The 20,149-nt window shown below is 49.9% G+C and overlaps 4 protein-coding genes across 4 annotated transcripts; 2 read left to right on the top strand and 2 right to left on the bottom strand.

The window, feature by feature from the left end:
- Positions 1 to 1,496: 1,496 nt before the first annotated feature.
- Positions 1,497 to 4,515, bottom strand: ETH_00011030 (uncharacterized protein; the record flags this gene model as incomplete). The annotated part of the gene is made up of 8 exons (XM_013377321.1): positions 1,497 to 1,637; positions 1,781 to 2,035; positions 2,172 to 2,289; positions 2,384 to 2,650; positions 2,744 to 2,821; positions 3,046 to 3,220; positions 3,406 to 3,873; positions 4,032 to 4,515. 8 exons carry the CDS (start codon positions 4,513 to 4,515, stop codon positions 1,497 to 1,499), a joined length of 1,986 nt encoding a protein of 661 aa, XP_013232775.1.
- A 5,302-nt stretch (positions 4,516 to 9,817) lies between these two features.
- ETH_00011025 (uncharacterized protein) lies at positions 9,818 to 10,513 on the top strand (the record flags this gene model as incomplete). Its single annotated transcript, XM_013377320.1, has 1 exon — positions 9,818 to 10,513. The coding sequence occupies one exon, from the start codon at positions 9,818 to 9,820 to the stop codon at positions 10,511 to 10,513; it is 696 nt and encodes a 231-aa protein (XP_013232774.1).
- Positions 10,514 to 11,827: 1,314 nt separating this feature from the next.
- Positions 11,828 to 13,101, bottom strand: ETH_00011020 (nucleolar essential protein 1, putative; the record flags this gene model as incomplete). The annotated part of the gene is made up of 6 exons (XM_013377319.1): positions 11,828 to 11,887; positions 12,017 to 12,075; positions 12,251 to 12,356; positions 12,517 to 12,579; positions 12,785 to 12,881; positions 12,980 to 13,101. 6 exons carry the CDS (start codon positions 13,099 to 13,101, stop codon positions 11,828 to 11,830), a joined length of 507 nt encoding a protein of 168 aa, XP_013232773.1.
- Positions 13,102 to 17,369: 4,268 nt separating this feature from the next.
- Positions 17,370 to 18,438, top strand: ETH_00011015 (uncharacterized protein; the record flags this gene model as incomplete). The annotated part of the gene is made up of 4 exons (XM_013377318.1): positions 17,370 to 17,593; positions 17,679 to 17,778; positions 17,996 to 18,064; positions 18,241 to 18,438. 4 exons carry the CDS (start codon positions 17,370 to 17,372, stop codon positions 18,436 to 18,438), a joined length of 591 nt encoding a protein of 196 aa, XP_013232772.1.
- Between the last annotated feature and the right edge of the window lie 1,711 nt (positions 18,439 to 20,149).

Genomic DNA, 20,149 nt, shown 5'->3' with positions numbered 1-20,149 from the left:
AGAAATGGAGGCTTAAATTCTGATTCGTGTTGCCCCCACGGTCCGGATATAATTTAAGCAGCGTCGCTGCCCTCGCCTCGCTACCTAAGGACGAGCCCATCATTGCACCAGTCCAGAAGACAAAAGCGGACGAACCACTGAGATACACTGCTTGGAGGTAGGACGCTCCAGCGCATAAAACTAACTTATGGGAACAGCGCTGTTCGGCACAGTGGCAGCACAACTGCCAGCCTGCAGCATGCATGAGACCATGCTCCGAAAAGCCTATCTCAGCGGTTGTTAAAGACAGCTCATCAATGGTGCCCATGATGCTTGTATAGTGCCGCAGCGTTTATGCTGTCGGCTCGGCATGCCCTGTGTGAGCGAATGCGCTGCGCTGCTCCTGCTTATCAGCGTATGAATTCGGTCCCCAATATCGCAGTGTAGCTCTTTGAATAATTAGTTGCCAGCTATAGGCAGCATCAGCAACATTAAAGTGTCGGCCCAATTCTGATGGGCTCCTTTTCCTCGTCGGCCAAATCCTTCATGTTACTATTTTTCAAACCCTGGGGATGTTGTCTTAGACGTTGGTGGTATCATCTCCAAGGCCGCCAATTTGAACATGCACGTGAAGCAGTTCTCCACACGGTGAAGAGCTCCTGGAATTGCCTTTGCTGCTTGTAGCAAATTCGTATGAAAAGCGCGCGCTCCAATGTGAAGGACAGCACTCATGAAATATCGACACCCCGTAGTGCTGGCGGCACTTTAGAATGATACGTAATGCGTTCCAAATCCGTCCGTTGCCGCTTCCAAATGATCGGTTTGCTGTCTGCGTGAGGGGAAACGTTCTAGACCATGTTTCATAGGCAAGATGATACACACTGTTTCCTCAGCGCCTCGCCACTCATTTAGCAACATGAATATCCTTGAAACGTTAACAGTGACGCTCCCTTGAAGGACAAAATCCTAAACTATCCAAGGAAGTGCCTGGCACTCAACCGAAGATGGGGAGTGGAGCTACCATACTTTCGAGCTCAGCAGAGCGACTGCCCATTTGGAAGGCTTTCCCGGTATATTTCAACGGCATGTTTCACTTTTTTCCTCCATTAGAGCTAGCCTCAACTGCGCGACAGCGGTCATCAAAACGGCATGCCACAGTTTTCAGTATCTGATTAACGGCGTCGCTTCACTCTTCGTTGAGGCTGCCGTGTAAGTTTGTGACACTTAACTACTGAAGCACATGGCATGCAAAAATGGAGCTCTTTCATTTTTGGATTTTAAGCTTGATCCTATGCTTGGGCCGCAACAGCTCTCCGGAGTGCAAATTCGGCATTGATTGGCTAGTAAAAATTTCAAACGGCGTAGGCAGAACAGAAAATGGGCGGCGATCATCAGAATTCTGAAGCGCTCTTTATCGGCGTTGGCTCACAGTCTTCACTCAACGCTTGTTTTCCAAAAGCGCTTGCTGCTACCACATAGGCAGCAACAACATTGAAAAGGGTATTCCGCGAGTGTGGTCACAGAAACTTGAGAAGGTCCTTCGCAGGCTTCACATTTGAAGGTGCTGAAGTGTCCTCTTCAACTGAAATGGGCCGGACTGCAGGCGGTGCCTGGACATGCTTCGCTGAAGTCACTACTGGAGTAGGTGACCTCGAATGCTGCATAGAAAACAAAATATCAGATAGCGGCTTTTGACACGTTTGATAAAGAGGTGCACATTCCTAAATATACATGGAGAAACTCATTGCTCTGTCCAACTGGGTATGAGCAAGTCATCCAATCTGTGTCTCCTCTTGCTCACGTAAACGCAATCGAGGGAGTACGTTGTCCTTTCAAACGCATGCATATAATTAGGAGGGAGTGGAGTACGAGTCCACATATGGCGTTTCTCGAAGATCTTCATAAGCATCTGGGCTGTTCCTTGAGCTGCCTCAAATGCATCGGCCGGAGGTTTCCACATGCATACATGCACATCTGACTTTGTAACATCGTCCATTGAAAAACGAGGACGAGTATGAACTTCTTCTTGACCCTGTGACGCCGGTTGTATCTCTCCCTGAGTCCATATCTCAACCACACGACGGGGGGCTACAGTAGATTGGTTCAGTTAAGCTGGCCGCTTGTGCTCCTGCTCGAGAAGGAAATAAGAAAAACGTAAAGATTCGTTTGTTGTGAGATGAGGGGAGCCTTACATTATCTTCGCCCCCAGTTAACACCTGCATCAGTGCTCTGTTAAAATGAGGAACAAGGCATTCCTTTCGGCTTAGAAGCTGCTCAAATTCTTCCTCCTTGCGCTGTAAGGCTTTTTCTCTGTAGTGTAAGGCACAGACAAAGGAAAAACTCCTCGGCAATCATGTGGACAGTGTATAATATTGCTGCGTAGATCCGCTCGTCCACAAATCACCTTTCTTTGTGTTGTTGTTGCCTTAGCAGTTTCTGCTGCTCGAGGTCTTCAGTGCCAGTTTCGTCTACAGGATCTGCTTCGGGAGCAGCTCCTGGTGCTTCTACATGAAGTTTTCTCATTTCGTCCCAGAAATCAGCTGCTTCTCCTCCGTTGAGCCACTCACTAGACCCGAATGGCTGAGGTGGGTGCGGTATACGGTAGACAGGCCGCCTACATCGGAGGACGCTGCACTCGTTAAAACCGCCGAGAGTGTGCATGATGAAGCGTCTGGTGGGAAAACACAGAGCCGGGGATGAAGTGCGACTTGGTCACCCATTGCTGAAAAACGAAAGCAAAAGCATCCAAGGAACTGCTGCTTACCCGTCTGCTTGTATTTCTCGAAGCAGCGCTTCATCATCTTCTGCCGTTACGACGCGACAGTCTGTCTGAAGTGCCGGTCTGTTGCCAAACGGAAAAAGCAGAAACACTGAAACAATAGAACGAAGATTCGCCATTAGATTGGAGAGAATCACTTTTGAACCAGAAAATAGAATGCCTGTCAATCTGAGCTCCCCAAGCTTACATAATAGTCCACATCAAGCGTTTCAACAACGCAACGACGTCTGACAACAGCTCTGCACGTTATATGGAAGTCAACTACTACATGAGTAAAAGTCCAATACCTAAGGACCTCCCAAAGCAAATCTTTCGCAAACTGAAGCCTGAAGACCACAATTTTGTAGACGAGCCAGGGGCAGTATGCACCCAAGACCTCGCCAATATCGCCAAGAAGACGGTGAGTCGAATATGCAGCGAGATCCAGTTGTGACAAGTCGCTGAAATCTAAAACAACTGCCACTGCAAGACACAACAAGCCAACCCCACTCTGAAATGTGAAATGTCTAATATTTGAGCTCTGTCCATCCCTTAAGGGCCTCTACAAGGTGCCGACAATAAGTTTAACAGGTCGGCGTTTGGTGTGGAACTCAGAGGGTCCACCCCACAGACTCCCAACAGCGTCAACCGAGTCGCTCGCCGCATACCGTGAGATATCTTTTCCCCGTGAAGGCGTGATGCAGCTCCCAGCTTCTGCCAAACTCGGTCAAAAACGCTAAGGAGAAGTCGCTGGAGAGCTGCTGGGGTCACCTGGAGGTAAAGGCTAGTGGGGAAAAGGCTAGCAACCTGAATGTACACTGCAGGGTGTTTGCCGTCAGAGGAACGATACGCGAGTGCACCAGCGAGACTGGCCTCCAGCTCTACCAAGGCATCAGCAGAGGAGTTACAAGCGAAGCGACCGCCATCCTCTTGCACTTTCTCAAGATTTTTCCTGAGATACGCCAATCTCGCCAAAGACCTGCATGCTTCTTTCCGGGGAGCCAAGTCAGCGCTACGTGATATTTTCCCGTCTCGGAGATACAAGAGACGCCGCACGTCCTCTACCACATAAGATGCGCAGTTGCCGCTCAACGAACTAATGAGAAATATGAATTTCGTCAGCTTCTGCTCGTACGCTGAGTAGCACAAAATGTCAACCCAAAGAATTATGCGTGAGATTTCTGCGCACAAACAGTGCCTAATGCTGCACCATTGCGTCATCTGTGTATCAAAAATTTCAGCTCTTGCTTTTCAGTAGAAGACTTTGGTGGGTTTCCCTGTGCCGTATACTCACGCGCAAACAGGTCCTGACCATCCAGATCGTCAAGCGAAACTTGCTCTGTCTCGGGAAGAGACTCTACGATCAGGCGACCAGAAGCTGCAAGGTGAGCCCTGGCTTTCTGCTTTTTTCCATCTTCCGATTTGATGGTCCCCTTTACTTTGACTCGGGTAGAAATGTCATGCTCTGTCGTCTCCGGGAAGTTCCCATCATAATTCCCTGCAAGGTCGTCAGCAACGCACTCCGAATTATCCCCGGCAGACGGACCAAAGCGAGCTTCTTTGCTGACAGGCAAAATCTTTCCCCCCACTTTTACCTGCCCTCGGTAAAAAACGCGTCCGTTCACAACCCTCGGCCAGGTTACAGGCTGGGGCTCATCCCCAGTAACCCCGCATATATCATGGGCGCTATCACCAAATATGTGGCCGTCATTCCAACTGTCTGGTCCATTTGGTTGGCGCTGCTTCGGTGTACATTCACTGTGCTGTCTCATGACCATTTTCTTGCTTTGGTGTACCCGTCAGTATGCACAATCAATCAACCCTCCGCAAAGACGGCTAGTTGCAGGCAACACTACCTGTTAAGACGTTCTCTGGTGTTATGAACAAAAGAATAGCCGGAGATAAAACGTGAAGTGGTTTCTCCGTTCCCGTGAACCGCTGGATCCCAACGGAGTCAGACGACGGGGCAACCACCATCACATGACGAAGAGAACAGAGGGAAAACGATGGAAAATAAGTATATCTGGCATTAGACTGAGTTACCTTTTGACTAACCGGAAGAATAAAGCATGCAATCTCGTGGCTCAGCATGCATAGCTCGACGCAGTCGCAGCCGACCGACCATTCCGCCCATGTTCACATTTCGCTTTCCCAAGAAAGCAACAACTCACTTAATTGAATTTTTGCCCGCTTTTGTACTAAATTTAAGAATGGCTACTTATATCTAAGGTTTTGAAACGGCTTGACAGGCTAGTCAATGCTGTTCGCACAGCGATACACCACAATCGATGTGGGTTTTGCCATAGAGAGCACTGAGTTCAATGGTTTATGTAATTAACCGCTGTTAACAGCTGGACAAGCTTGATGCTTATCTCAATCTGTGTATTCGTTAAACAGTTGCTGAGACCTTGTTATTCCTTTTAAATCGGCCTGCAGTGCTACATCCTCGTAGTTGCTGGCGAGCAATGTCGAAGCTGCTCGCAACGGGTGCTCCATGAATTTCAGCCTTCTCGTCCCTTCAGCAGGTTCTTTTCGTAATGGATTTGGAGAGTTTACGCATGTGTATGTTTGAGGAATATGCCACTATGGGCCGCTGCCACCATCACTCTCCGGACCTCCAGACCTCCAACGCTCCATCTTTTGCGTTTGTAATGATCTAACCCCTGTCGTCTCTTCTAATTCGGAGCTGTTGCTTGTGAGCAGTGATAAAATGCATTAAATTCGACTGCAAGGCCGCTTAGAGTTGCTGAAAAATCAATTCACTTCTCTCCAACTTTTGAGATAGTTCATTTTGAGCACTTGTACCTGCCATGACCTGGCGTATTGTGAAATGGTGTTATACAACTTCGGCTTTAAGCGAGTGATCCGACACTTTAATGCTGGAACCGTCTTTGCAGCACAGTACAACAGGACCATAGCCTCGTGGGTGGTCAGTGGCTGTGGTTGTAGCGGCTCCTTTGCCAGCCACAGCCTGTAGATGCAGCAAAAGATGGGGGCCAACAGTTCTGGCTTGAAACTGCACTGATATTCATGGAGGCTTACTCTTACTCTACTGGCTTGCGTTAAATGCGCGCGCCACTAGCACACTGGGATTTTGTTGCAAGAGCTTCAGGTCTGCATCTTTTCTGCCTTCCACAAAATAAGAGAAACTACGGCTTTCGTCGCAGGTCCTCTTACGCTCATAGGGGATGACGCATCTCCCTCTGGAGAGTGCTCTCTCTGCAGTACAGCCTTTCAAACAAATAACAAGGTGAGAACAACGCTGTAAATGCATGGGGCCTTTGGTGAGGCCTTATCAGAGCAGAAAGCAAGCTTGATATTTGGGAAGCATACAGATTAACTGGTAGACAAGCTATGCATAGGCGCCTTGTTGAGAACAATCTTCATTCCCCACTCACGGGGCGTCACTGGAGGAGCGATTACACAACAACAACGTGTGAGTAAGCTTTACGACATTGTGAGACACTAAGGCTTACTATATGAGGATTTATGAATACCAGCAAGCCGGCCTTTATCATCCATCCTCTGAGAACCTGCGCTGCAGCATTTGTTGTATCTCACACCTTCCACATGAAGACGATTTGACGCAATGAGACAAGGGCGGAGGGTCAGTTGTACGTGGCCTATGACTGCCACACAGCTTTAATTGGACAAAAAGACTTTATCGGAACAGGGTCTCTTTGTTGCAGCGCATCTTCAGCCTCTGCGAGTGGCATCCAAGGATGGCATCATATTCACAATACCAGATACTAACTTCACAGGTACTCCAATCCTGCGATGCATTCCAGTCGTCTAGTTTAGTTGATATAAAACTGCCAAGAACTCCTGTGATTCTGTGACTGTGCAACTCTAACTTTCTAAGGCAGCATCACAGGCTTAGCTGGTAGCGGAACTTTCTTCCGCTTGCATCGATGATTCAGCCTTCGTATAGAACAGAAGAGATATATACTAGCAGCTTCGGAGCGTGTGTGTCTTATTCGCGTTGCTGAGATCACACACAGTGCAGACTGGCCATTGCTTGAATCCAACAGCTCTAAAGAAAACACATCATTCGTCTACATATGCATCCTAATTGTTGTCGATTCCTGCTGCGCTCTGAAGTACACCCCTGGTTAAGAAGCAGAGCTTTGCGGAGCTTGAACTTAAAGTCCTAAGGCTTTTCAGCTAAGCCAAAAGCATGATATTATTTCCTCCGCTTCTTACTGGAGGGCATCATGCCTACAACAGACGTCTTTTCGTTTACCATACTTCGTTGCTGCTCTCAATTTGCAAGGACAATATGAAACGCAACACTAGCGTAACAAGATGTGCGCAGGAGTGCCTTTGAAGCCTCAAGCGAACGTGTGATACAGGGATGATTCTAAAAATGACACACAACTAAGACTGGCTGCTCCTTTCGCAGGAAATGAAGTCCATAATGAGCGGAACAAGCGCATCGCCTCCCAACTTGCCGGCCGCACGCTCGTGCCAGCTTGGAGCCACTGAATGCAGCGTGGCGCTGGCAGTGCTATCAATTTAACACACAGACTAATGGTCACTTCCGAAGGCTGAAGCCTAGATAGGCCACGGCGCGTGCACGAGCAGAAGGAAGTGAAATTCGAGAAAATTTGGACCCCAAAAGCGTCCAAATCGCGTCGTCGATTGTTCTGCTTTATGGAATCAGGGATTACCCTCACTCAACTTTGAAAGAGAATGCACTTGAGAGCCTGATCACCTAATGCTTGTGGCCAAGTACTGATCTTAGAATGAGCTACAAACCACCTCGTGAAGCTGGCGAAAATGCGATCGTACGCATAAGGGATGCTCAATATTTTTGCAGCATGGATCTGGAGCGATTCTCTTGGTTTGCGCAAGACTGCAAGTCCGCAAGCTTTACAGACTATCGAAGTAATGTCGTAGTGACGCGGTGTCTGAACACAGCTGCACGCTGCACGAAATCTTAATCAATGCTGCCATAACAGGGGGACTTCATCACCAAAAGCAACAGATCCCCAAGGAAGGTAGGCTTGGTGCCATCAACAACCTAATAGTCTCATGCCCACCTTAAACACGAAAGTAAAATCTAGCGAGGATGGTTCTTTTTCTCTAAAATACGGCAAGAGAGGGACAAACTGTGCTTGACTAACCGAGAAAATCACGCTTTATTCTCGAAATAGAGCAAATAAGTGAGCACAGATGAAAGATACACTTCTCTCCTTCCACAAGAAAGCTGAGGCTTGTGAGCACCTGACTTTGAGCGACTGAGGAAGGTATATTGCAGAGCGATAGCCTGCTGTTTCACTGCTGATAGCAATGAAAACGTTGGAAAGGTGTGGACTGACGACAGTAAACAGCTTCCTAACACTTATGGCAATTCAGAAGGCCTACGCACGGTATGCTCTCCCCCAACACAGTACATCACGAACTGACTTCGACTAGGAAAGAATAGGACACTGGGGTAAATTCAAATACGAAAGTCATTGTTTTCTTCTGCATCAAGGGTAGCCTTGCAGCTATGATGCCTATCCAACTCTCGGTCGGAGCAACAAGCTCACCTTTTTACAGCAAAAACTCATCTGTGTCGATTAGTTTCCAATTGGGTCTGGAACGAACAACGCGACAAAACTTTATGTGTCTGTGGAGCACGAACATTCAACAGTGATTAACCATAGGACCAAAGGCAACCTAGCCTGACCGCATGGCAAAATACAGTGGGCACTGAGACACGGAAGGGATCACGAATATTCACCTGGAAAACAATTACAAGGAGAATTGAAGTAATAGGAGTGACTTGCAGTTGCTCATTGACGTCGCCGCTGTTGTTTTTACCACTCAATTATAGAAGCTTGCGAAGGACGCAGCTGCCGCTTTGCCGTCGTTGTTCGGAATAAGAAAAGGACCTAAGCTGACCGTTTTCTGCATTGTGTACCTATCTGGAGTTTTGCTTAAATGATTTGCAGGGCCGTAATTGTGGTGCGATTTTATGTACGAGGCATGTGGGACCCGGTGGCACTTCCAGAAGCAAGTGGCGGCTCAGGCCTGCCGGTGCCGTTTGTATGGGAGCCAGCTTTCTGTCTGTTGGTCGTCGAAAAGCATTCTCAATCGCCCAGTGAATGGCAACATAATCAGGTAGATGCAGATGACGGTGAACTGTTGACCTGTTTTTAGGTACAGATGCAGTGCTTGGTAGCCCTACGTGGCTACATAACTACTGACAGAAGGGCCATCCAAAATTCTTGTGTTTTGTATCCTTCTGAGTTGCAGAAATGAGTTGTTGAACTGCTTTTTTCTGAAGCTGCTTATATGGCAGTCAGTCGGTACTGCAAGCGCCAGCGCAGCTAGCTGCAGAATCTTTACGGTGCACCAGAGGCTGTAGAATGAGAAAGTGGACGGGAATTTCGAAAGATTCATGTGATTCTGCAAAGAACTTTATTAAATGAGGCTTACTTTACTATTGTTTGTGGCGGGCAAGTGGAGTTGGACCACGCAGCAAGCGAACTGCACTTGGATCGAGTGCGAGTTGGCTCGGGTCGTTGCGCATCGCAGAATTTCGTTACAACAGTGCCGATATTTTGACAAAATATATCTGATCTAATTGAGTCCGCTGGTCATGTGCTCGCGTGGAAGGGCGTCACTAGCTGGCCGGCGTGTGCGCTCGGGTGGTCCATGGTTGCAACGCAGCCGACAGCTGTCGGTAAAGCCTGACCACTGCAAGCCGCCGCATCGAGACGGCTGCTTCGTGCTCAGGGTGCATCTTGTTGCTTAGAATCCATTTGTTCTAAATTTCGTCACCGGAAACTTTGAAGGTGAGGTGTTGGTTCCCTTTTTTGTCATTTGTACCACCCCCTCAACCTAATTCTTCACCGCTCATTGCGTGGCGGTTTCTGACGGGCCGCTGGGTGCTGCATCGACTGACTCGTGGTTCGTTCGCAGATCTTGCATCCGCCCTAAGCTGTACATTTTGCACATACAAGTAACTATTGTAGCATTTCTTGATTGTCGCTCCCCAACTTATTCCTTCCTGCTGCTCTAGCGGTAGGTCGCTTGGAGCACGTGCACCCAAGGCACCTCTACCTTTTTCACACACCTTACTTTCAAAAAATGGGTGCTGCTTGTGGCAAAAACAAGGCGAAACAGCCCAAAAGGGCTGATCCTAAGGAGCTGGAAGAAAAGGCTCGAAAAGAAGCCGAGGAAAAAGCAGCCGCTGAGGCCGCTGCTCGGGAAGCCGAGGAGCGTGCCAAGGCGGAGGCGGCAAGGGCCGAGGCCGAAGCAGCGGAAGCCAGAGCGCGCGAGGAAGAGGCTAGGGCTAAAGCTGAGGCTGAAGCGGCTGCTGCAGCAGCAGCAGCCGCTGAAGCAGAGGAACAGGCTCGAAGGGCTGAAGAGGAAGCACGTCGCCAGAGAGAGGAGGAAGAGAGAAGGGCCGAAGAAGAAAGGAGAGCTCAAGAGCAGGCCAGCGCAGCTGCGCCCGTCGAGCAGCCAGCAGCAGAGGAAGCTGCTGAGCAACCTGAAGAAGCGGAACCCGCGGAAAAGGAGAAGCAGGTGCCCGCCGAAGACATCGCGAGTGAAGCCACGATGGAGACATCCCGCCCCATGCGTAAAGTGTCCGAGCCCGACTATGGATCCGCACAGAAAGGACGAAAAGCGCGCACTATCACCCCTTGTGACATGACAGCAGTGGATGAGACGAGCATGTATGTCAGCAAGCGTTGTGGGTGCGACATCGGAGCTGAGCACAACGAAAATGCATGCCCCATCTGCCGCAGCATAGATCTCTCAGATGCACCACTTCTGAACTAGGTGTGGGTGAAGAACGTAGGTGCGGGTGAAGAACTTATTTGGTTCAAGGTAGCGTTATCGTTACAGGGGGTGGACAGCGGCTCTTTGAGTGGCACCGAGAGAGCATCCTTGCCAGTTTAACTCCCCCCCCAAAGGTCTGCTTTTTGGCGGACTAGGGGACGTTTTAGTGCATCATGGGGCGGTAATGCTAGCACGCAAAACTGCAATCCTGCGTCTGCATCGGGACTTCAAAAGCCGACGCATCGACAGTAGGCTCTTTGGACAGTTTCAAATAAGAACTGATGCGTGCAGCAAATTTTACAGACTATCGAAGTATCGAAATAATGTCGTAGTGCCGCGGTGTCTGGACAGAGCTACACGCTGCTCCTCAGCGGAGGAGAAGCGTCAGTAATGATGCTGTAAGCGGCAGCTCTAGTTGTTTGCCTAGGCGGGCTCTAGCCTTCAGCAGAGTGCCTCGATAACGGCTACTTTTGGAGAGCGTCCGCAGCGAGTGCCTGCTGATGTGGCACGGCGCGTGGTTTGTTGAATTAGTAGATATTCCACAAGTTCTCGAACTCTGCACAGATGCTGCTGCAGCAAACCTGGGACACCGCACGTAGCAAAGTAGGAGGACAGCTCTGTATATCAGATTTCAGGCCTTTTCTGGCACATTTCTACGCCTATACATAGCCAAAATATCACGGAGCACGGCAAGAAGAGCGCTTTGTGGATAGTTTTACGGCGCCTTGTTCAATAGATAGTTCCGCAAATGCTGTTGCAAGGACCACCACCGATTTGATAACCTGACGAGTAGCTCAAAAGAAGGGAAATACATGTCGAGCTTACTGCTGCACTCAATCCACAGGGGGCAATGGAAATGCACTCCTCTGCCAGCTCGCTGTTGGTGGCTGCGGGTACACGCAAGATCGGAGCCGCCAGAAACTTCCGGCTCACTACCCCACAATGGACCAGAAATACTCCAAGCAAGCTGTGGCGCCGTCCCAGTGAGAACGTTCTTATTAGCTCACTGGGGTTTGCGTGGGCAACAGCACCAACAAGAAACAAAACTGGGTTCTTTGTATCTTGAAATTGTTGTACAAAATCACCGAGATCTACCGGACGGCCTTGAGTGGAGAGGGCTGCGCGGGCGGAATACAAATGTCAAAGCAATGATTTGGAGCTTGCTGTTGCTCGCAACTTTAAAATGACTGCTCATTAAAACGCCCAAAAGGTATATACATGTGTCTCCACGTTGATAGCAAGAGCCCTAAAACGATGACTCCTCTTCAGAAATCTGTCCGCATCGCGGAGAAGCGGTGCGGCGATAGACCACTGTCACTCACCAATTTTCCTGCTGCCCACCGGCAGAAAGAGATTTGCGTCATTTTTTGTTACCTGTTGCAGCAAAAACAGAGCCCCCTGTGTCTGCAGTAGAGTTGTGTCGTAGGAAGTGCTGCTCAACTTAGCCACTGGCTCTATCGATTACAAACGTCAGATTGCAGTCTGCGTCGCTTGGTGGCTTACTTGCATAAGCGTCACATTCTTTTCCACAGCACGTATCCGCCGAGTGTGCAACAGATTAACTGAGGTTCACAAAAACTCCACACTTAGTGCAAACAATACAAAGTCCCCCGCGGCTACCACAGCCGTTTGTTAAGGGTCAGAAGACCGTATTTTCACTCTTCCGGCGGGCAAGTACAACGAACTCGAGATGCACCCGCAAACAGTTGCAAATTTAAGAGAACTATTCAGGCATACTCATAAGCTTTCTGAATTCGTCGTATGTTGGTGGAACCCTGAGTTGCGGATGGACTTCAATAAGCTGCCCACTTTGAGTTCGGATGAACACGCAAAGACGACCTGCCTGTAACATAACACGAACCAACTAAGTCTTGGCAACATCAACCACAAGAGCATCGCAGTGCCGTTAAACGCTGGTGCTGCGTAGTCTTTTCAAGAACATGGCACTCAAGGGCTCACAAGCTAGGTGACTGAAGTATCAAGAGCGCCTCTCTCCGGCTTACTTTGTTCAAGGGCGACTCCTGCAAGGCTATAAGGCACTGGTGCGTTATGTCTGGCCTTACATCCTTCACAACACCACAGCGCAGGAAAGAACACCAAGAACCCGGAGTTACCGTGTCTTTCTACAGGTGCAGAAGCCCTTTGCTCTGCGCAGTGAAAATGCCTAGATACTGGCTCCCTATCCGCGCCCTCCTCTTGATGCCACAGTAGTGCAAAGTCACACTGCAAGACAAGCTCCGAGCAGACTACTTGGACTACCCGCAGGCTCACTGCGATACTCCTGTTTTCTTGCTGCAGCAACTTCCGGTGTTGGAAGCCTTCAAGTAGTTGAAGAGACCCTTCCCGTCCCTTAGCCAGATCCAAGACACTGAAACACACCGTAAATGATACATAGGCTAGCCTGTTTTCTGTAAAGGGGCCACACCCAGGAGCTCACGTAGTCTGAGGTCTTCGGGCGTGGCTTACGCATCTTCAAGCAAGACGACAACTTTCCTCCCCTGGAGACGATCTGCGCGCTTCACTTCTGCTCTGGGTGCTACCTGCTCCCACATTTCCGCCGAGCGAGGAGCGTTTGTCCCTGTCCACATCTGGAGGCAACCCCACACCGGGGTGCCGCACTACAGTCCAGCGGTATAACGCACTTAGGACCGATTTTTAATTCACTAGGGCGCAAAAATGTATCATAGAAGAATCAGATAGAGAATCAATGAATTGCAGAAGTTTGACACATGGTAGTTGCACGGCACTGTAGGTGCCGGTTCAGGCTACGACCTGCTGGCCAATACAGTACGACTGCAACCAGTACAGGAACAGCCATAACATGAAAAGCAAAAACAGCTCATACCTTTATACAAGTTGTCTATAACGTAACAGCACTCCAATGGGGCTGGGATGAGGTTCGCCAGCGCATGCAGCGTGAAGATCAACTTCGATTCTGATCCACATCCAGAGTTCTGCTTCGGCTGCCCTCAAGAATAACGTGGATATCTGAGGTTCCCAAGAACATTTCAATGCCTAAGCGCCTTAGATGAACAGAACGTGATTTATACAGCCGATGCACTCTTAGCCTAGCTGACAAGTAAGTGAGGGCTCTTCCCAGTGCTGTAGACTCAGTGATGTAGACCTTCTTGGCAGGGAGACTATCTGATCGTGCGTCTTTCTAGCCATTGAAATGGCCTTCTACATGATCAGAAGCAACGGTACATTAGGTTCAGTTGCCAGTTCCATAGCTCAGTTGAGTGTACACCAGGCACCTCCTACACGCCCGTTGCGGAGATGCATTCCTTACCATCCTAAGATATCTGGGTGTGAATCATTTAGACAAAGTGTTTCTACTGTCAAGCCCGGAAAGAAAAAAAATTCAGTCCCAGAACAGCCCTCATATGTAGTGCACAGCGTGTACTGCTGCGACTACATTACTACCTGGCCCACAAAGCAGACCATCAGGCACGTTGGAGTATGGAACGGTGCTTCATACGCTGGGGTTTCTCGAAATCGGACGCTGACGCAGCAGTTCTGTTAAATGCGTGCGTCAATGTGGGTAGCTTGGAGCTGAATGCTGTGCAGGTTGGTGCTCAATGCTTGGGGAACAAAATCTGGGAAATAATGGTAATCCAAAGAGCCGCGGGTTGCCTATACCTCATGGTAGTGAATTTCCACTGATATCCTGTTCCGATACTTTTCCTTTCGCCGCGTCGTGCTGCCCAACCCCATGTGTACTCGTAAGCAGCCTACGGTAAAAGTTTTTAATTATAGCTTGTGCGGAAAATAGTTTTCTGTAACACCTGGTGGGGGGATCAAGTCTAGAGTATGATGCCCTAAACTCTACAAATGACTTCGTTCGCACTACTTCGTTCCCGTTATATTTGATCTGGCACTCAACCCTAAACTACAACCCTCGTTGTAGTACTACCCTCTGTATTTCCTGCAAGCTGGATGTAGCAAAGTCATGGCCAATATGAGCACTGTTGAAAGTACGTCCGTGCAAGCAACCCTCCTAAGGTTGGAAACTATAACTGTGGGGCAAAGTGCTCTCACGGTGAATGACACCCCACAGCTAACGTTACCCAGAGTCGCCCATCCCGACACATCCCGCTGCACAGCGGGGGATTAGGACAACAAGAAGCAGAAGCCCCTCAACAAATGGACCAAGCTGCGGAGTTTCCGGGTTAAATCGATAGTTGCAGCAAGTGCGCAGCATCCTTTATGTCGAGTGCCACACCATGGCGTCAATCAACAATAAAGACGCTGCCAGACGCAAGAGGCCGCAAAGTTAAATCTGTCCCCAATGTAATAGAGATGCTGTTTACCAAAGGTTCTGGGCCAGCGATACTGCGGAAGCAAGATACGGAAACGCTTATACAAAAAATGCCCTCCTGCTTTCGTGCACTGAGCGTAGCTAAAGGCTACGGGCGCCGGCATGAACAGCTGGGCAGAAGTAAGGTGTGGAAAACTCCTATGCTTCTGCACCATTGGGTGCGTGGCCTGTATTCGGCAGATTGTAGCTAATCCAAGATAAGGGAACCAAGAAGAGCCCTTGGCTAAGTTTGGGAAGATCGTTGGTTGAGGGATGGCATGCCTGTGGCGGTTCGTGTGCGTACTACTTGGCTAACCCTTCACTCAAGCTGCCCAGGTGTTCGTTTCCTAACAAAAGGGGCCACCGTAAAGCTTAAGGACTGACTAACTATATTGCGAGGCCCAGGTGGAGCCGAGGAGCAACAGTGGTGGAGGCGGAGGGGAGGATCGGAACTATGCCTCAGTTGTAGTGCACTGCATCTACTGCTGCGAGTACGCTGCTACCTGTCCCCTCGAGCAGGGGCCTATTCTCAGCCTCTAACTTCGGCGCATTTCTTTGAAACAGCAACCCAAATATAACGAAATACAGTTATCTTGAAGATCCCCTCCACTCGGGGTTCTCGCCTCATAGGGCCTGTGAGGAGGATGTAGTGTGTAGTGCACAGGCACTACAATAGGGCTTGCTGCTGACCGTAGGAAGATAGCTAGCTAGCGACCTACAAGGGGTCGCAACACTGGAGGAGGACAGGACCCTCCTACCAGGATCAAAGTAAGGCAATTTGTCTGCGAATTAAGATACATACGCTAGAGTTGCCTGGAAATGCGTGGAGACTGGGGCTGGCGATAGCGCCGGCACCAGTGCAGGCCTCCTCCCCACAGGGCCTAGGAGGCGAGCACCCCGAGTGGCGCGGATTTGAAGACAACAGATTTTGGGAAAACTAAGAATAACTGCATTTCGTTATATATGGGGTACTGTTTCAAGGAAATGTGCCAACGTTAGGTGCCGATCATAGGCCCCTACTCAAGGGGGCAGGTAGCAGCGTAGTCGCAGCAGTAGGCGCTGACCCTACAGAGGAGGCCTCTATCGCCAGGCCCTGTCTCCAAGTATTTACAGGCACCTCTAGCGTATGCATGTTAATTCGCAGGCAAATTCCCTTACTTCGACCCTAGTAAGATGGTCCTGTCCTCCTTCAGTGTTACGACCTCTTATCGGTCGCTAGCCAGTTATCTTCTATAGGTCACCAGCAAACCCGATTGTAGTGCGTGTGCACTACAACTTCTCCCCTTGCGGGACTGAACAGACCTACCCAAATACATTATTTTTGCCTTTTCAATCTCTATTATCTTCTGAAGCTAACGCTGTGAGCGCATGCGGTGCGCAGCGCTCCCTCACCCCTCCTCGTCGAAGTTGCCCGTCATGCAGGCGGCGGAAGGTGACGGACCCAAACCTCTACGCCTTGCAAGGACCAAGATTGTTTTGAGCCTGGAAACGTCTTCGTTGGCGGCGGCGCCAAGCGCGAAGCAAAGCCGGGCAGCCTGTAAGGTGGTGAGCGGGCTCCCATGTGGCTTGATCTTCAAGGGTCCCGTGCGACTTCACGAGGTACTGGGCTGCATCTCCCGAGCCGCGTTGGTCCACAATATAATCGGCTTCATATTCCTCTGTTGGATTGCCTCCTGCACTGCGGATAGGAGGCCAGGAGGCGTTGGCTTCCGGGAGAACCAAATCGGGAGGTCGGGGAAGGTTGTGTAGTACTCTGCGCACTCAACAGCGTCTACGTTGCTGCAAAACCCTGAACTCTGCTGACCAGTGAAATCTTCTCTACTACTGACGCATCTGTAACGTAATATCTACTAATTTATTAAAAAGTTCGTTTTGTTTCAAATTTTCCAACCCATATTTCTCATATCTGATGTTTCTTATCGTTCTTGCTCCGCTGGTTCGGTGAGGATGTGATGCGCGCCGATGCTGGCGTTGTCGGCAGCCCCAATCTTAAAGCATTCGCAGGCATTTTTAGTTTATACATGTTCATTTGTTATAAACTGCATCTCTATTTCACTAGTAAGAGGTTACAGGGCTCAATCCGCGTCTCAACCTCTTAACCGCTTATAGGTCATCAGTTAGCTATCCTCAATAGGTCACCAGCAAGCCCCATTGTAGTGCCTGCGCACTACAGGTGGGAAACTAGCTGCGAAACGTGGAAACCTTCGTGGCATTCGTAGGTGGGAGGCAGAGCGAGACGGTAAGCGACGGTCCCTATGCGTCCGATTATTTCAAAGGGTCCGCGGTAACGGGGCTCGAACTTAGGGCAACTGTTGAAAGGCGGTAGGTGATTGCTACTGAGCCAGACCTTGTCTCCCACTGCATACTCCACTGCTCGTCGCTTTGTGTCTGCGTAGTACTTCTGCTGCCATTTTGCCGTCAGGATGTGACTTTGTGCTCTGTCGCAGACCTGCCGGAAAAGCTTAGTCATAGGAGGAGTGAGCGTAGGAGCTAACGCGCCTATGATATCAACAAATTATCGCTAATCATGACCTCGAAGGGAGAGAGCTCGGTGGATGAATGACTTGTCGTGTTGTAAGCAAGTTCCAAGGCCAGAAGCAAACGCTCCCACTCGCGTTCGTCAGATTGGATGTAGGAACGAAGCATCTGCTCGAGTGTGCGGTTAACCCGCTCAGTTTGACCGTCGATTTGGGGATGGTAGGACGAGGACATGCACTGTTTGATGTTAAAGCGGCTACAGAGTTGGTTCCACAGATCCGACTGGAAGCGCGGATCGTGGTCCGGTATGACCACCTGTGGAAAACCGTGATGGCGGGTAAGACAGCCTCCGAGGAGCTCCACGGTGTCTGCTGAATGACTTCTTTGCAGGAATGAAATGAGCCATCTTGCTGAGGGCGTCGACCATCACGAAAATCGAGTCGTGCCCTGTCGCCGTAAGAGGAAGCTCTGTGATAAAGTCAAGATTCACGTGCGCCCACCGACAAGAAGGGATGAGTTACTGTTGAAGAAGGCCTGCAGGTTTCTGGTTAAGGGACTTTGACGCTCGACAGTGAGTGCGTGATTCAACATAAGCAGTAGTTAGGCGCGCATTCCTGGCCATTAATAATGCTTGCTGAGAGGCGCAAAGGTCTTTTTCTGGCTTCGATGGCCAGCTGTGACATGGTCGTGATGTGATGTGAATGCAGAACTTGAGTAAGGAACTCAAGGAATTGTGGAACGCAGATGCGACACAGTCCATGGACGCAGATGTGCAGGTAAGACTGCACGTAGCGATAGGTGAATTGGCGATTACGAAACTCTATTTGCACAGCTTCTCCTGGTTGGTTTGTTCCGGCTTTGTGGGGAACGCGAAAAACGGGACACTTCACGTAAGCTTGCGGCCATTGGCGCACATCAGGAGGGTCAAAAGGTGTCTTCGTTGTGAGTGTAGGATGTCCCGCCTCTGGATTGGGTTCCGGCGGCGCAGGTGAAGGTGTGGGCGGCAGGCTGCGTCGTCTGGGTCGTCGCGAACGAATTCCGGCGAGCTCCCTGTAGTTGTCAGGCCGACCATGAGAGCCAGGAGCCGCGCGCGCTTGTCCTACTGCGTGCATCAATGGTGTCGATGGTGTGTCGTGCGAGCAGGTGTTAGGAAGACCGGGAAAGCGATACAAGGCATCAGCCACTTGACTGCGCACTCCTTGAACATAAGTGATGTGCAAATCCGGCAACTCGGCCAGGAAGTCTAACCACAGGGCGGTGCGTCCACCGGGCGGTGCGTCCGCGCAGAGGCTTCGATGCTTGGAGTTGTTGGAGATGGGTGAGAGCTTGATGATCAGTGTAAGCCGTTACCTTGGAAACGCGGAGCAAGTGTGACCACTTGTCCAGTGCCGTAACCAACGCTAAGAGTTCCTAATCGTACATCGAGTATCTCTGTTGTGTGGGGTTCATGACTTGGCTGAGGAAGCCAATGGGCTTGCCGTCTTGTTCCACAACTGCTCCAATCGCATAACTAGAGGCGTCTGTGTATAACTCGAAGGGTTTTGTGGTGTCAGAGACTTGTAGTGTAGTGAAGTCGAGTACGCGCTGTTTGGGCTGCCGCACCGCTTGCGTGTGAAGGTCTGTCCATTTGAAATTAACGTCTTTACGCGTAAGATTAAACAGCGGCCGGGCGACGTCTGCATAGTCCGGTCCCATGAACATGCGACAGTAATTTATGGTGCTGAGGAACTGAAGCACCTGCGTTTCGTTCTCCTGCGTCTCTGGCCAATGCCGGATGGCATCGATTTTGTCTTCTGTAGGTTTGATCTCCGCAGCAGAAATGGTATAACCCAAATATGTAATTGTTTGCCTTGCAAACTTGCATTTGCGGAATTTTGGGTAGAACTGATATCTGAGAAAAATACTTAGGACCTGGCGCAGGAGAGAAACGTGCCCACAGAGATCGGGACTATAGATAAGCACATCATCTAGGTACGCAATAACTCCCTGTCCCAATAAATGTTGTAGATAGGCATTAATATTGGCCTGGAACGTAGCGAGAGCACCCTTAAGGCCAAAGGGCATTACTCGGTACTCGAATGGTCCGAGAACAGACAGGAAAGCCATCTTCCACCGGTCTTCCGCAGCCATACTTATTTGATGAAATCCTGCTCCAAGGTCGAAAGTGGAAAAATACTTGGCGCCTCCCAGCATCTCCAGAATGGTCTGAATGGGAGGTAGTGGAAAAGTAAGGGAATTTAGAGCCCGATAATTAGCAACCATACGCATCTTCCTCTCGCCGGAGCCATCATCACGTTTCTCTACCATGATCGTGCGAGAGCAAATAGACGAATAGGTCAGTCCAATCCAACCATTGTCCGATAATTTAGCTATCTCCTGTTTGTGGAATGTATGCTGATCTGGGGTCTTACGGTATATTGCAGATTTCGCTGGAAGTTTTCCACGCACAAGTAGGATATGTGATCATGAGGGCGTTTCGGCGGTAATCTCTTAGGTAAGTTATCGGGAAAGAGCGCTGGATACTCCTGCAACACCTGGATAGTCTTACGTGGAATATCCTGCGCCTCTGTCGAATTTGTCCGTTCGTTGAACAGAGTGTGCTCGAGTTTTGCCATAGGCCAAGGAGACTCCTCTTCAAACTCCGCTGCCGTCAAGGCGGTGGAGGCCAAAGGACTACTCCAGCCGGAGGAAGTGGGTTGATTCCCAATTAACGCGCAGCAAAACGCGCCTTGCCAGTGACCCGAGAACCTTAGGGGCACCGCCGAACCGGCTTCGGGCAAAGCCAGTATGAGATGCAAACCGTGCAATGGAGCCCTGAGATTCTTTGTGTCAGCCGCCGCCTGACGAACGAGCGATGTTAT

The sequence above is a fragment of the Eimeria tenella genome, genomic scaffold, assembly GCF_000499545.2.
Source record: "Eimeria tenella Houghton genomic scaffold, Eth_scaff5, whole genome shotgun sequence".
Taxonomy (NCBI): domain Eukaryota; phylum Apicomplexa; class Conoidasida; order Eucoccidiorida; family Eimeriidae; genus Eimeria; species Eimeria tenella.
Note: the sequence above shows the minus strand (reverse complement) of the source record. Positions and strands in the feature narration are given on the sequence as shown.